General features: G+C 42.4%; 1 protein-coding gene across 1 annotated transcript in view; it reads left to right on the forward strand.

Moving 5' to 3' along the window:
* The first annotated feature begins 393 nt into the window (after window positions 1-393).
* The window catches only part of XK (X-linked Kx blood group), a 51,387-nt gene continuing 38,002 nt past the window's right edge, over window positions 394-13,778 (forward strand). The window contains exons 1-2 of the mRNA XM_018043927.1: window positions 394-836; window positions 9,214-9,476. Of these exons, the coding sequence (XP_017899416.1) occupies window positions 592-836; window positions 9,214-9,476 (508 nt within the window). The 5' untranslated portion in view covers window positions 394-591. The remainder of the gene's footprint in view (window positions 837-9,213; window positions 9,477-13,778) is intronic.

Raw genomic sequence — 13,778 nt, forward strand, 5'->3', positions numbered from 1 at the left:
TTGCACTTTGAAAAGCATCTGCGGGCTCTGCTTATTTTTTTTTAAGTGACCGGAAACGCTGATCCTTTGAGGGATTCGGCGTTATTTAGGTCCAGAAAACAGAGCCCAGGCTGGAAACGCATCCTGGTCCCAATTCCGGGTCCCGCGGGGCTGCAGGTTTTTGAAGAGATGTGAAGGTTTCCCACAGAAGCGTCGTCCTAAGGGCTTTAGGACCCAGCGGCTGCGCGCGGGGCCGGCGGGGCCCGCCGCCTCCTGTGCGGCTCGGCGCGGGCGGTCGCCGGGCGCGGGTTCGCGGCCCGCCCGCGGCTCGTCGCCGCAGAGACGCGACGGGCGCCGAGGCGCGCGGGCGGCGCTCGGTGCGCGTGGGCGTGTCCCGCCCCGTCCGCGCGCCCCGCCCCAGCCCCGCTGGGTCGCTCGCCCCCAGGCCCAGCTCCAGCGCCCGGGCCCCGCGCCCTCGGCGGGCAGCGCAGAGCGCGGGAGCAGTTGGGGCCGGGCATGCCGGGAGCCCCCGGGGCAGCCGCCGCCGCCACCGCCACCGCTACCGCCACCGCCACCGCGTCCGTCGCCGGTGCGCGCCGCTGACGCGCGGAGATGAAATTCCCGGGCTCGGTGCTGGCGTCCGTGTTCCTGTTCGTGGCCGAGACGTCGGCGGCGCTGTACCTGAGCAGCACCTACCGCTCGGGCGGGGACGGCATGTGGCAGGCGCTGACGCTGCTTTTCTCGCTGCTGCCCTGCGCTCTGGTGCAGCTCACGCTGCTCTTCGTGCACCGCGACTTCACCCGCGACCGGCCGCTCGTGCTGCTGCTGCACCTGCTGCAGCTCGGGCCCCTCTTCAGGTGCGTGCGGGGCCCCCGGCGGCGGGGGCCGGGCCTCCCGGGCGAGGGGGCCGGGGTCGGGGACGGGGGCCCAGGCCGGCCCGCCCGGCTCCTCCGCTCCACCACCGTCCCTGTCACAGGAATGCGACAGGAACCTGGGAGGGTGGGAATGGAGCCGGGGCGTACCGCCTTCCTGTTAGGGGCTAGCGTTGGAAATTGCCGACAGTCGACTGAATTTGACCAACGGAAAGGGCCAATTCGGGCCCCTCAACCCTCACCGCGGCCTGGTGGGCTCTGGCAGGATGAGCTCGTGTCGCGACGGGGCCTTAGGAAGAGGGTTCTAAATGGCCGTTAGAATCGAAGTGGGCACAGTTGATTGAATTGAAAATAAATTGAACAAACACGTGGAGTGGACTGTACTAGGCACTGTTCTGAGCTCAGTTACAAATACTAACTTATGTAATTCTTATACACGACCCTAAAAATCCACGCAGCCGTCTTTTCTGTCCGATGTGGAAACATGGAGGGGGGAGGGCGAGGGTGGGGAGCAGGGTCGAAATGTCTTCAGGGCCCTGCCTGACTTGTAAACTTAGCCGATGAAGCTGGAACACAAGTGCCACGGAGACCCCAACTCTCGCTGTGTGTAAAGAAAAAAAAAATTATTAGTGACATTTCTGGAAATTGTAGGAACACAAAACAAGTAAAATATTTTCTGGTAATGAAGTAGAGTTTGGTTTATCTGAGGACCATGAAGAGAGTTTAAAATGTGTTGTTTTGATACCTCTCATCTCTGTAGGAAAAGCGAAACAAAGGGTTTCTATCTGGATTAGAAACAAATTTATAATAATGAACTTTAGATATAGGTGGGAGAGAAAAGGGAAGAGGTAGAAAGGCCAGATTCATGTCAATGTATGGCAAAACCAATACAGTATTGTAAAGCAAAATAAAGTAAAAATAAAAAAAAAAAACAAGTTTAAAGTAAAAAAAAAAAATTCAGCCAGCTGGGAATCTTTCCTACCAGGAAATATCTCCCCAGCCAACACATCACAAACACACACAGAGCAAAATATCTCCCCCACCAACATACCACGCACAAAACATTCGAGTAGCAAAATAGATTTTACAGAGCCTTATATACACACACAGTTGAGTAGTAAAATAGATTTTACAGGGCCCTATTATAAAACTTTGCATTTCATATTAGAGACAGTCATCCCAGCTGACACTCAGAATACTGGCTTGTAGTTTACACAGTGTCAAAACAAACCAGGTGAACAAGTTTCCCAACCTCGAAAGCCACAGACTCCTACAGAGGAAGAGAAACAGGTGCACTGGCAGGAGTAAGAAGTTGCTACCAACCTCCTGAGAGCAAGGGAAGAGTTGGGGGGGAGGGGAACAGAGAGAGAGAAAGAAAGTGAGGGGAATTTTAAAAGCCCTGCCGCCTAGGGCCAGAGAATGAGCGAGTCCTCCGTGGCCAAGTAGGCCGCAGCAGCCTGATTGTGTGCCCACTCAGTGGATCAGTGCAATGCGCTCTTCGTGGACAAGGCACTCATCATTTCTTAGCTCCATCTTGTGAAAACAAAGTTCATTGCCCATGCTATTTGAGTAAAGTGACAGGGAAACTGACAGTTCTTAAACGCTTCTTGTGCTAAATGGCTTGGTAGGTAGCGGTTTCTCTCTCTCAGTTCATTGACTCCTCACCATAAAGTAGATATAATTGTTCCCATTTTATAGATGAGGAAAATGAGACCCCACACCACATTCACAAGGCTTCTTACAAGTGGAGTTGGCTTAATTATGTGAAAGAAGCCTGAGGAGTGTGGAATGTGTTTTATCTATAGTTCCATCTTAAGAAAGTTTGGTCATCTTGGCAAAATTGAAAAAGCACAACCTAAGTTGCCATCTTGGTAAATGAGAATACCTTATCAGTACTAACGTTTAAAATGTTTCTAAGTACTGAGTGACCCAAGACAAAGCTAATGACATAATAGTATGTATAAAAACAGGATGGTACTCATAGACCTAAGCTCAGAGAAATATACCAATTTGTTAAGAGTGGTAATTTCAGGATGATGGAGTTATGGGGCAGTTTTCACTTTTTTTCTGAAAAATATAGAAAAGTACATCATTTACTCCTTTATTATACTTCTCTACATTTTTCGGTTTTTATTGTAAAAATATTTTAACTTTATCTAAAAAAGAAAAAGTTTGGTACTTTGGAGTGATAACTTCTCAACTGATATATAAAGTTTCAATACTATAAAGGGACCTATTTCCAGAAAATTCTGAATAGGTCATTGTGCTTTGGGGGAAAAAACAGAATAACACATAAAAAGAAAAAAAGGAACAAACAACCTACTTCCTTCAACAAAGGCACTTTCAAGAAGATGCTGGAACCATGCTCAGATACACAAAATGTGGTTCCAAGCCTCTTATCTTCCAGATGAAAAGAAAAGCAATTTGATGTTGTGTGTTAGCATGCCTTAATATCTTATTGAAAGTTCTTCCTGCTGTTTGATTTTATTCTAACTCGAAGACGTCAGCTTTACATAAAGATCAAAATTATTTCCCCCAAACAAAGGAGAGTCTCTGCCCTTCTTATCAATTGGACTTAGTAATATTTTAAAACTGTTTGGGGAAAATTTAGCTCTCTTTAATTCGGGATGGGTACTAACTAGCCAAACTCCTGTTCTTTTTAGGTGAGATGTTGGTTTTGGATTCACTCAGTTCAGTCACATTTCATTACATTGTAATGATGGAGGACTGAACACTACAGACTAGGCTTTGCTCCTCCTTTCATGTAGGGAGGCTTTGGGAGAGCACCATGTTTCATTTATATCAGCCTCATATTTAAAACTGTAGTTGCAGTTTGAAGAATTGTTTCCTCATGAAGGCTAGGTTGGGATGATAGGAACATTAAATAATGTCTTTTTCTATTATAAGGACAATCTTATTGTGAATGATAATAGACATTCTGAATAAGCAGAGTGGGGGGGAAAGCACCTCTTAACAACAAACAAAATTTATTTCTCATTCTTTTACAATTATGTTCATTTTATAAATTAATTGGGAGAAGGAATAAATATAAATGAGTTACAGGTTCAAGGAATTTGCCCCCATTCTTATTTATTGGTATAATGAAGGAAAAATGGTACCTAAAAATCTAGCTTTATAAAATAAAAGCTAAGAAGTTCTAGTAATTTTTTTTATTCAAGTATAGTTGATGTACAATGTTATATGTTGTACAATATGGTGATTCACAATTTTAAAGGTAATGCCCCATTTATAGTTATTATTATAAAATATTGGCTATATTCCCCATGTTGTACAGTATATTCTTGTAGCTTATTTTATACCTGAGTTTGTACCCCTTAATCTCCTACCCCTATATTGCCTTTCTCCCTTCCTGCTCCCTATTGGTAGCCACTAGTGTGTTCTCTGGATCTGTGAGTCTAGTATTTTTGACAGAACATTACAAAATGATTCATTGCAATGAAAAACATTGCAAAATACCCTAGTATTTCTCTCTTCTGTAAACTTTGAGAAGACTTTAAAATTAACAATAGCCTAAATATCAATAGCTTTTTTTGTTGTTGCTTGCAAAGTGCTTTCACATACAGTATATAATTCCATCCAATGTAAAACCTTGTGAGCTAACTGTCATTATCTTTTTTTTACAGTTGAGAATTGAGGCTCAGTGAGATTACGCAAGTGGCTTTTCAGAGGTCACAGGGAGCTTTCTATTTAACCAGTTTGGTTCTTCACAGAGCATGTATGTCATAGGAAGATAACGTGGCATAGAGGAAATCATAATCAGTATTTCTTTTGAAAATGTGTTTTTAGTGACTACCTCAGAGGGTCTCTGGTACCACAGATTATTTATGCTGACACCAACATGCATGGTTTCAGCTAATTAATAAATTGGTTCCACTATGATGTTTGAAAATGGAATAAAATGAAAATAAAAAAGGATCAGCCTGCTGATTACCTACATTAGGGATCAGCAAACCGTGCCCCACATGGAAATCCCCTTACTGCCTGTTTTTGTAAAGTTTTATTGGAACACAGGCATGCCCATTCACTTCTGTGTTGTCTGTGGCTGCTTTTGCATTACAGTGGCAGAGTTGAGTAGTTGCAGTAGAGACCATGACCTGCAAAGCCTAAAATATTTACTCTTTGTAAATACACAAAATGTTTGGCAACCCTTGGTCAAACTGAAAAACTATCTTGAATGATTGTGATGAAAATACTTAATTTATTTATGGCTACATTTAGGTAACTTCTCAAGTAAAACAAAACAACAACAACAACAACAAAAAAACCATTTGGAGTAATTGGATGAGTCTTGCAGAATCCCAGAAAGAATAGTAGAGTGTGTTTCTTATCAGTTTTCTTAACCAGTAGTGGCAAATAGTGGAAGTCTTAGGACCTTTCACAAATTCATTAAATACCTACTACATGTAAACTTCTGTGCTAAGATTTTTATTAGTTGAGAAAAACAGTGAATTGCAGGAGGGTACACCTGGGTTTCCTGGAAAAGGAAATGGCAACCCACTCCAGTATTCTTGCCTGGAGAATTCCGTGGACAGAGAAGCCTGGTGACCTACAGTCCATGGGGTCGCAAAGAGTTGGACGTGACTGAGCGACTAACACACGCACCTGGGTTTCAGGGCCACCTCTGTGATTAGTTCATTCTGGGACCTTCCTTCGTTTCCACTGTAGACAAAGAAGTGTCATTTGTCTGTAATTCTGCAAATATTTTCCATTAAACACAGCCTTCTCCTCAGCATCCAGAGACTTGCTTTTTCCTCTGGACCTTCATTTTATTCATTCAGCTCTTAATATGTGCTGTTTTTTCATTTGCTTGTTTGTCATTAAAAATTCTGAGCTTGATTTTACTGTTCAGGTAAAACATATTTGTTGTTGGAACGACAGAAGGGCAGAAAACAGATAAGCACAACTAAAAAAATTTAAAAGCTCTAATTTGACTAACTAAAGAGAACAATTCTTAATATTTTGTTATATATCCTCACTAATATTTTTACAGTCATTAAGCTGGTAAACCATGAACCATCTAGGGGGAGGAAGGGGGTATAGGAAGGAAGACCCTGATTTGCAGTCTTTGCTGATTTCTGTGATTTAAAGATTTCCATCATGGCCTATTTCAAGCTACTGAGTTGTTTAAGAACTGCCTCATAAAATTCCTAACCATTTACCTGTCTCATGAGTCAGTATGAGCCAGCTGAAGCACTACACTGTTTATGTGTATATGTGTGTGTATCTATATGTATATGTAATTTTCTTTTTATTAAAAATGGAATTTTCTCTGTATTTTCCATTGTGATACATTACTCCTTTTGCTTACCAAACATGATACAAATTTTTTGTATGTCAGTATATGTATGTGTATACTGTCAATTTTAAGGACTGGATGATATTTCATTGAATATTCATATTAGGATTTATTTAATCATTGTTTTGTTTAGGGACCTTTAGAGTTTTCCCAGAACTTTGCCATTAAAAATAATGGTATTCAAATTTTTGCAGTAACCTTTCTTTCTAAGTGAGTTAATCTATGAGAAATACCTTACAAACTGAAAGTGCTATATAAATATTACTTCTATTAATTAGGTCCTGTTTTCTTGTTTAGATTATGTACATCTCTGAATGAGACAGTAGTGTGCAACTACCTTTGCATTCCCCACAGCACTTACCAAAGTGCATCCACATTCATTACATATTTGAGAATAAAGACAGTTCAGTTCAGTCACTCAGTCATGTCCGACTCTTTGCGACCCCATGAATCACAGCACTCCAGGCGTCCCTGTCCATCACCAACTCCCAGAGTTCACTCAGACTCATGTCCATCGAGTCCGTGATGCCATCCAGCCATCTCATCCTCAGTCGTCCCCTTCTCCTCCTGCCCCCAATCCCTCCCAGCGTCAAAGTCTTTTCCAATGAGTCAACTCTTCGCATGAGGTGTCCAAAGTACTGGAGTTTCAGCTTTAGCATCATTCCTTCCAAAGAAATCCCAGGGCTGATCTCCTTCAGAATGGACTGGTTGGATCTCCTTGCAGTCCAAGGGACTCTCAAGTCTTCTCCAACACCACAGTTCAAACGCATCAATTCTTCGGTGCTCAGCCTTCTTCACAGTCCAACTCTCACATCCATACATGACCACTGGAAAAACCATAGCCTTGACTAGATGGACCTTAGTCGGCAAAGTAATGTCTCTGCTTTTGAATATGCTCTCTAGGTTGGTGATAACTTTTCTTCCAAGGAGTAAGCTTTTAATTTCATGGCTGCAGTCACCATCTGCAGTGATTTTGGAGCCCAAAAAAATAAAGTCGGACACTGTTTCTACTGTTTCCCCATCTATTTCCCATGGAGTGATGGGACCAGATGCAATGGGCAGTTTCTTCTGTCTTCTAGTGCTTGTGATCAGTGGGCCAACCTTGTCAAGTTCCAAGGCCTCATACAGCCCTCAGTCATAGATCTGAGTTTTTCCTCAGAGCAGATTCAGTTGGATGAGCTAGACTTAGCTCAAAACCTTGAACTTCATTGTTTTCAGCTAACCAAGTTGATCCACATTGTTTTACATGATTTCATGTAATATATTGGGGCTTTCCTTATAGCTCAGTTGGTAAGAATCCGCCTGCAATGCAGGAGACCCCAGTTTGATTCCTGGGTCAGGAAGATCCGCTGGAGAAGGGGTAGGCTACCCACTCCAGTATTCTTGGGCTTCCCTTGTGGCTCAACTGGTAAAGAATCTGCCTGCATTGTGGGAGGCCTGGGTTCGATCCCTGGGTTGGGAAGAGCCCTTGGAGAAGGGAAAGGCTACCTACTCCAGTATTCTGGCCTGGAGAATCCCATGGACTAAACAGTCCATGGGTTGCAAAGTGTCAAACACAACTAATATGTTAAAGTATCTGTGACCCCAGTGGACAAAATGTAGCAGACAGTTGCCTCTCCCTCCCCATCCCTCCCCACCCCCTTGCACAACCACACTACTGTGTACCTCCTTTTCTCCCAGGAACAAAGATAATCACAAAATATATCCACTTTGTACTCACTAAAGAAAGAAGTTCCTGCATTTCCTTTCTTACTTCAGGTTTTATTTTAGTATTTCAAATTATACATGTATTCTCATTTCCTTGGTTGCCTCCAGGTGACAGTGCAAAGTTAACAACACTTAATAAAATAAATAAAGCCATAAAATCTTCTGGCAGCATTATAAGGTTGTTATAAAAATGCACATTTGGGGAAAAATGTCCTTTAACAATTTTGAAACCTAAAGCCATGAACATTTTTTATTACTAAGAAAAACATTTTCCCCAATATTTTGTTATGAAAAATTTTGAACATACAGAAGACAACTTGAAAGAGTTGTACAAAGAACACCCAAATACTTGCCACCTAGATTCTACAGTTAACGTTTTATTTCATGTCTATCCATCCCTCTATCAATCCCTCAGTTCACTTGTAAGTGTGCACATGTGTGTGTGTGTGTGTGTGTGTGTGTGTAAATCATATATATCCGTACTCTTCCTCTCTTTGCTATTCATATGATTACCTAGAGAGGAAAATCATTTTAAAAGCCAACTACTCTATCAGTCTAGAAAGGTGACTGGTTTGGGCTCCATCCTCGAGCAAGCTTGAAACTCCATAGATAAGACAGAGCTGGCAGGCTTCCAGGTATGATTGACTTTAGTCCTGTTCTGAAAAGGCTTAAGAGAGCAGAAATAGGTAGTGTGGTCTTCCAGGGGAATTCTAGGTGGGAGGCTGCTCTCTGCTGGGGGATCTCCCAACCACAGCTGCTGTTTTAACTGAAGTGATTTGGGGTATCTATTGGATCTAGAAAAAGTATATGTGCATATATATATATATATATATAAAATATGTGTGTGGGGGTGAGTGTTGTATATACATGCACACATGCACACACCCCCCCCCCATATACTGCATTATCTCCATGACAGTGTGGCAAAGTAGGTCTTATCTCTTCTTTATAATTCAGGGACAGAACTATAAAAGACATGTCCAAGGCTGCACAGCTAATAAGTGTTAGGAAGGAAAATGGAGCGTTTTTCTGGAGCTCTGGAGCCTGAACCGCTTCCCATGCCATTCTCGACTTGGTTTCCTTGCCTCAGTGGCCTTCGGTGTCACCTCTCAATGTGGTTCGTGCTCAGGCCAGTTGGCCTGCTGGAGGGCCTCTAGAAGACTGCGTGCTCACAACTGGTCCTTAGAGAGGATGATTTTAGTGGCGGGGGTAGGGGGCAAGTTGCAGTCCAGAATAACCAAGCCAAGGCTTTGAGAAAGCTAAGTGAAAGTGAGGTAACTGAGAAAAGACAGGATCCTGTCTGCCTCTGATGATCATGACTTGCTGGTTTGTTTCCAGGTGTTTTGAAGTCTTCTGCATCTATTGTCAGTCAAACCACATCGAAGAACCTTATGTCAGCATCACCAAGAAGCGGCAGATACCAAAAAATGGCCACTCAGAGGAAATTGAGAAGGAAGTGGGCCAGGCAGAGGGCAAGCTGTTCACCCACCGATCTGCATTCAGCCGAGCATCGGTGATCCAGGCTTTCCTGGGCTCAGCCCCCCAGCTGACCCTGCAGCTGTATATAAGTGTCTTGCAGCAAGATGTCAGTATCGGACGATGTATGTATATTTTTTATTTCTGTTTGCATTTGGGAAGCATGGAGAGCAAAGCATAAGGTCTGTTTTGTTTCAGGTGAAATTCATTTCTATGTGCCTTCCATCCGAAGTCTGTGTTCCAGTTACTAAGCTCAAAACGTAGTGAGTTAAAATAATAGCGTTTCTTTTGCTTATGAATCTGAAGTTTAGGCGGCTCTCAAAAGGGCTTACCTCAGCTCTACTGTGCGTTAACTGGGGTGGCTCAAAGATGGGGAGTTGGAATCCACTGAGGGCTCATCCTCTCACAGTTCTTACGGTCGGTGCTGGGCTGGGGCCTCAGATCTTCCCCACTTTGTCTCTCCATGTGGGCTAGTTTGAGCCTCCTCACAGCATGGTGGCTGCTTTCAAGAACGAGTATCCTGAGAGGGAGAAAGGGCCAGGTGGAAGGGTATCCCTTTTGTGATCCAGTTTTGAAGTCATGCAACATTACTTTTGCTGCCATTTTCTTTGTTGATACACCTAGGAATCCTGTTGAGGCTCAAGCCAAAGGGAAGAAAGGAAACTCTGACTTTTGTTGGGGAATGGCCGCAGTCTAGAGGTTCACAGCTGTGATCATTGTGGAAAATACAACTTGCTGTACATAGGCTGAAAGGATGGCTGCCAGGGGCTGGGCCTCTTCAGATTGTGCCTCTGTCACTCAGCAATAGTTGTAAAGCAGCTGAGACAGTTGTAACAGCTTCTTTGTGGTGAATGAGGGCATCAGGAGTTCCTTCCTGTCTTCTTGAAGTTCTAATAGATATCTCATCTTTAAAATAAACACTCTTCTCTAACCTTTGGACTAGTCTAACATCATCAAATTGAGGGCAGGTTTTGATTAAGCCAGATTAAAAAAAAACTGCATATGCATTGGACACAAGTGAAAAACCTTCATATGAAAAGAGGAAATAATCCTTTGCAAATATTAATATTGTGAGTAAATGAAAACCAGATATTCTGGTAAGTTTTACTATACAGATAAGCAAAAATGAGTTAAAAGCCTTAAATTTAAAAATACATATTTAAGATAACACTGAAATTGGAATATTTTAAAATAAATCACCCTTATTAATTTAACTTCCCTCAGTCTTCTTTCTGCCTCTAATCTAGGCTGGATGGTAAAATGTCATTAATTTATGGCTGAGTCACAGGTTATTTGTATATCACAACTGTCTCCCTTATCCAGGTTACATAAGAATGACTGATTCTTAAGATATATCAGAACTTTAAGTTGAGATCTTGGACCTTGGTGGATTAACACCTGTGAAAACACCTTCCACAGCCCCAGGTAGACAGTAGATGCTCAATAAATGCAGCAGCATCCTTGTTTTCTAGGGACTTATAACTAGAATGGGCATTGACCAAGGTGAGTCCTCTGCATGCCAATATACCCTTTACCCAGTTCATTGTTTTCCATGTGGCAGAAACACAGCAAGAGACCAGATGTGGTGATAGCCAATTTGATTTTTACATGTCGGTTTAATTTTTTTTCTCAAGTTACTGAAAATGAAGTTGTCTTTTAGCTCAGAGGTTGGCAAATAGCAGCCCATGGATATAATCAGGGGGTGCTTGTTTTTGTAAATAAAGTTTTATTGGAACGCAGCCATGCCCTTTGATTTACTTCTTGTCTATGTCTGCCTTTTTTTTTTTCCTTTGAGCAGAGTTGAGTAGTTGCATAGTTGCAACAGAAAATAAGTGGTCCACAGAGCATAAAGTATTTACTGTCAGGCTCCTTACAGAAAGTTTGCCAATCCACATTACAGTTTTTCAGATGGAATTCTATTCGGGAAAATGAAACCTATCTCATAAAATGTCAGTGTCACAAAGAATATCTATAACATGCCCCCTGAGAACTTGGAATAATATAAGTCCCCTGAGAATTAAACGATAAATCAAATATGTATAGAGAAAGGAAGTGGGCATGGTCCTCTTAAAAATACAGATAACTGCAATTTATATAGGTTTTGACTAACCCTAATCACTGCTTTAGCATATCTGAGGAAGTAATCCCTCAGCCGGAAGGGGAAAGGTAGTTATAATTAGAGCACAGGCTGGGGTGTGTCATGGAGGCCATGGGCAGTATCTGTCATATGATTAGGAATGCATTTGGTGCAAGAAACAAACACTTGACTACAAGGTTAGACAACCCATTATTTTGCTCATCTAAGAAGAAATTGGAGTTAGGCCATTGCTGGCATTACATCAGCTGCTCACACTGATAAAGTTGATGTCCCTACAATTCTATTGGCCTTTCTTTTGGGTTGATACTGCATAGAATCCATCATGGCTTCATTCAAGGTAGGAAGGAAAGCATGAAGCAGAAGGGGGAATGTCTTTCTTCCTTTAGTTCAGTCACTCAGTTGTGTCCGACTCTTTGCAACCTCATGGACTGCAGCATGCCAGGCCTCCCTGCCCATCACCAACTCCTGGAGTTTACTCAAACTCATGTCCATTGAGTCAGTGATGCCATCTGACCATCTCATCCTCTGTCATCCCCTTTTCCTCCTGCTCTCAATCTTTCCCAGCATCAGGGTCTTTTCAAATGAGTCAGTTCTTCACATCAGGTGTTCAAAGTATTGGAGTTTCAGCTTCAGCATCAGTCCTTCCAATGAATATTCAGGACTGATTTTCTTTAGGATGGACTGGTTGGATCTCCTTGCAGTCCAAGGGACTCTCAAGAGACTTCTCCAACACCACAGTTCAAAAGCATCAATTCTTCAGCACTCAGCTTTCTTTATAGTCCAACTTTCACATCCATTCATGACCACTGGAAAAACCATAGCTTTGACTAAACAGACCTTTGTTGGCAAAGTAATGTCTCTGCTTTTCAGTATGCTGTCCAGGTTGGTCATAACTTTTCTTCCAAGGAGCAAGCATCTTTTAATTTCATGGCTGCAGTCACCATCTGCAGTGATTTTGGAGCCCAAAAAAGTAAAGTCAGCCACTGTTTCCATCACTTTCCCATCTATTTGCCATGAAGTGATGGGACCAGATGCCATGATCTTCATTTTCTGAATGTTGAGTTTTAAGCCAACTTTTTCACTCTCTTCTTTCACTTTCATCAAAAGGCTCTTTAGTTCTTCTTCACTTTTTGCCATAAGGGTGGTGTCATCTGCATGTCTGAGGTTATTGATATTTCTCCCAACAATCTTGATTCCAGCTTGTGCTTCTTCCAGCCCAGTGTTTCTCATGATGTGCTCTGCATATAAGTTAAATAAGCAGGGTAACAGTATACAGCCTTGATGTACTCCTTTCCCAATTATTAGTAAGTAAAAGCTTTCCCAGAAACCTCCCTAATAAACCTCATTTAGGTCTCATTGACCAGGATTGGTCATGTGATCACCTTGGTTCAAGAAATGCTAGAGAAGCTGGGCATAGGACAGTTACAACCAGTGGCTTTGAACAACATTCCTTCAACTTCTCTGGTGATGATGTGACCAGAGATGGGAGCTGGGGAGCTTGTTAAAAAATCGACAGAAAAACAGGCTTCATTCTTGGAAATTGTGATGTGCTAGGTATGGGATGGTAGCCTCAGATAGGTCTTTTGATCTTTTTTCTCCTTTGTTTTTTAAACAAGTGCTCCTGGTAATTTTTATGTTTAGCACAGTTTGGGAACACTGGGCTAGATAAGTCACAGCCTGCCTAGGGCTGGGCCCATGCCACCCACAACAAAATTATGTTTTCTTAAAATATAGAAGGAGGACACTGTCTGCCATACCATATGTTGAGACCAATAAAAATATCCATTCTTGATAGGAGAGGACATGAAGTCCATCCGAACCTGATCCCGTTCAACATTCAAACTCTATATAGCTTTCTTTTCTCTCTTATCCTATGCTCACTTAGCAAATGCTGATGAATTTGGCCTTGGCAGATCTTGGAGGGGAGGTGGAGCCAGCCACATGGTCCACTGGAGAGGTTTTTGTTAATTGCAATACAATTCATACAACAGTAAGTTCACCATTTTAAATGTACAATTTAGTGGATTTTAGGATATTTACTATGTTGTATCATCATCACTATCTAATTTTAGAATATTTTTGATACATCAAAAATAAATCCCATACTTAGTAGCAGTCACTCCTCATTTCACCTCTCCAGACCCTGGCAATCACTAATCTGCTTTCTGTCTCTATGAATTTGTCTATTTTGCATACTTCATATAAATGGTATCATATACTTTTGGAGAGTTTCTTCCCCCATAGTCAGTAAATAATGGACACTGTCTGTGACCCTCATCCTTTGAGTGAGACTAGTCAACTCTCAGGGGACTTGATTAAGTCACTGGAC

This window comes from Capra hircus (genome assembly GCF_001704415.2).
Source record: "Capra hircus breed San Clemente chromosome X unlocalized genomic scaffold, ASM170441v1, whole genome shotgun sequence".
In the NCBI taxonomy this organism is placed as follows: Eukaryota; Metazoa; Chordata; class Mammalia; order Artiodactyla; family Bovidae; genus Capra; species Capra hircus.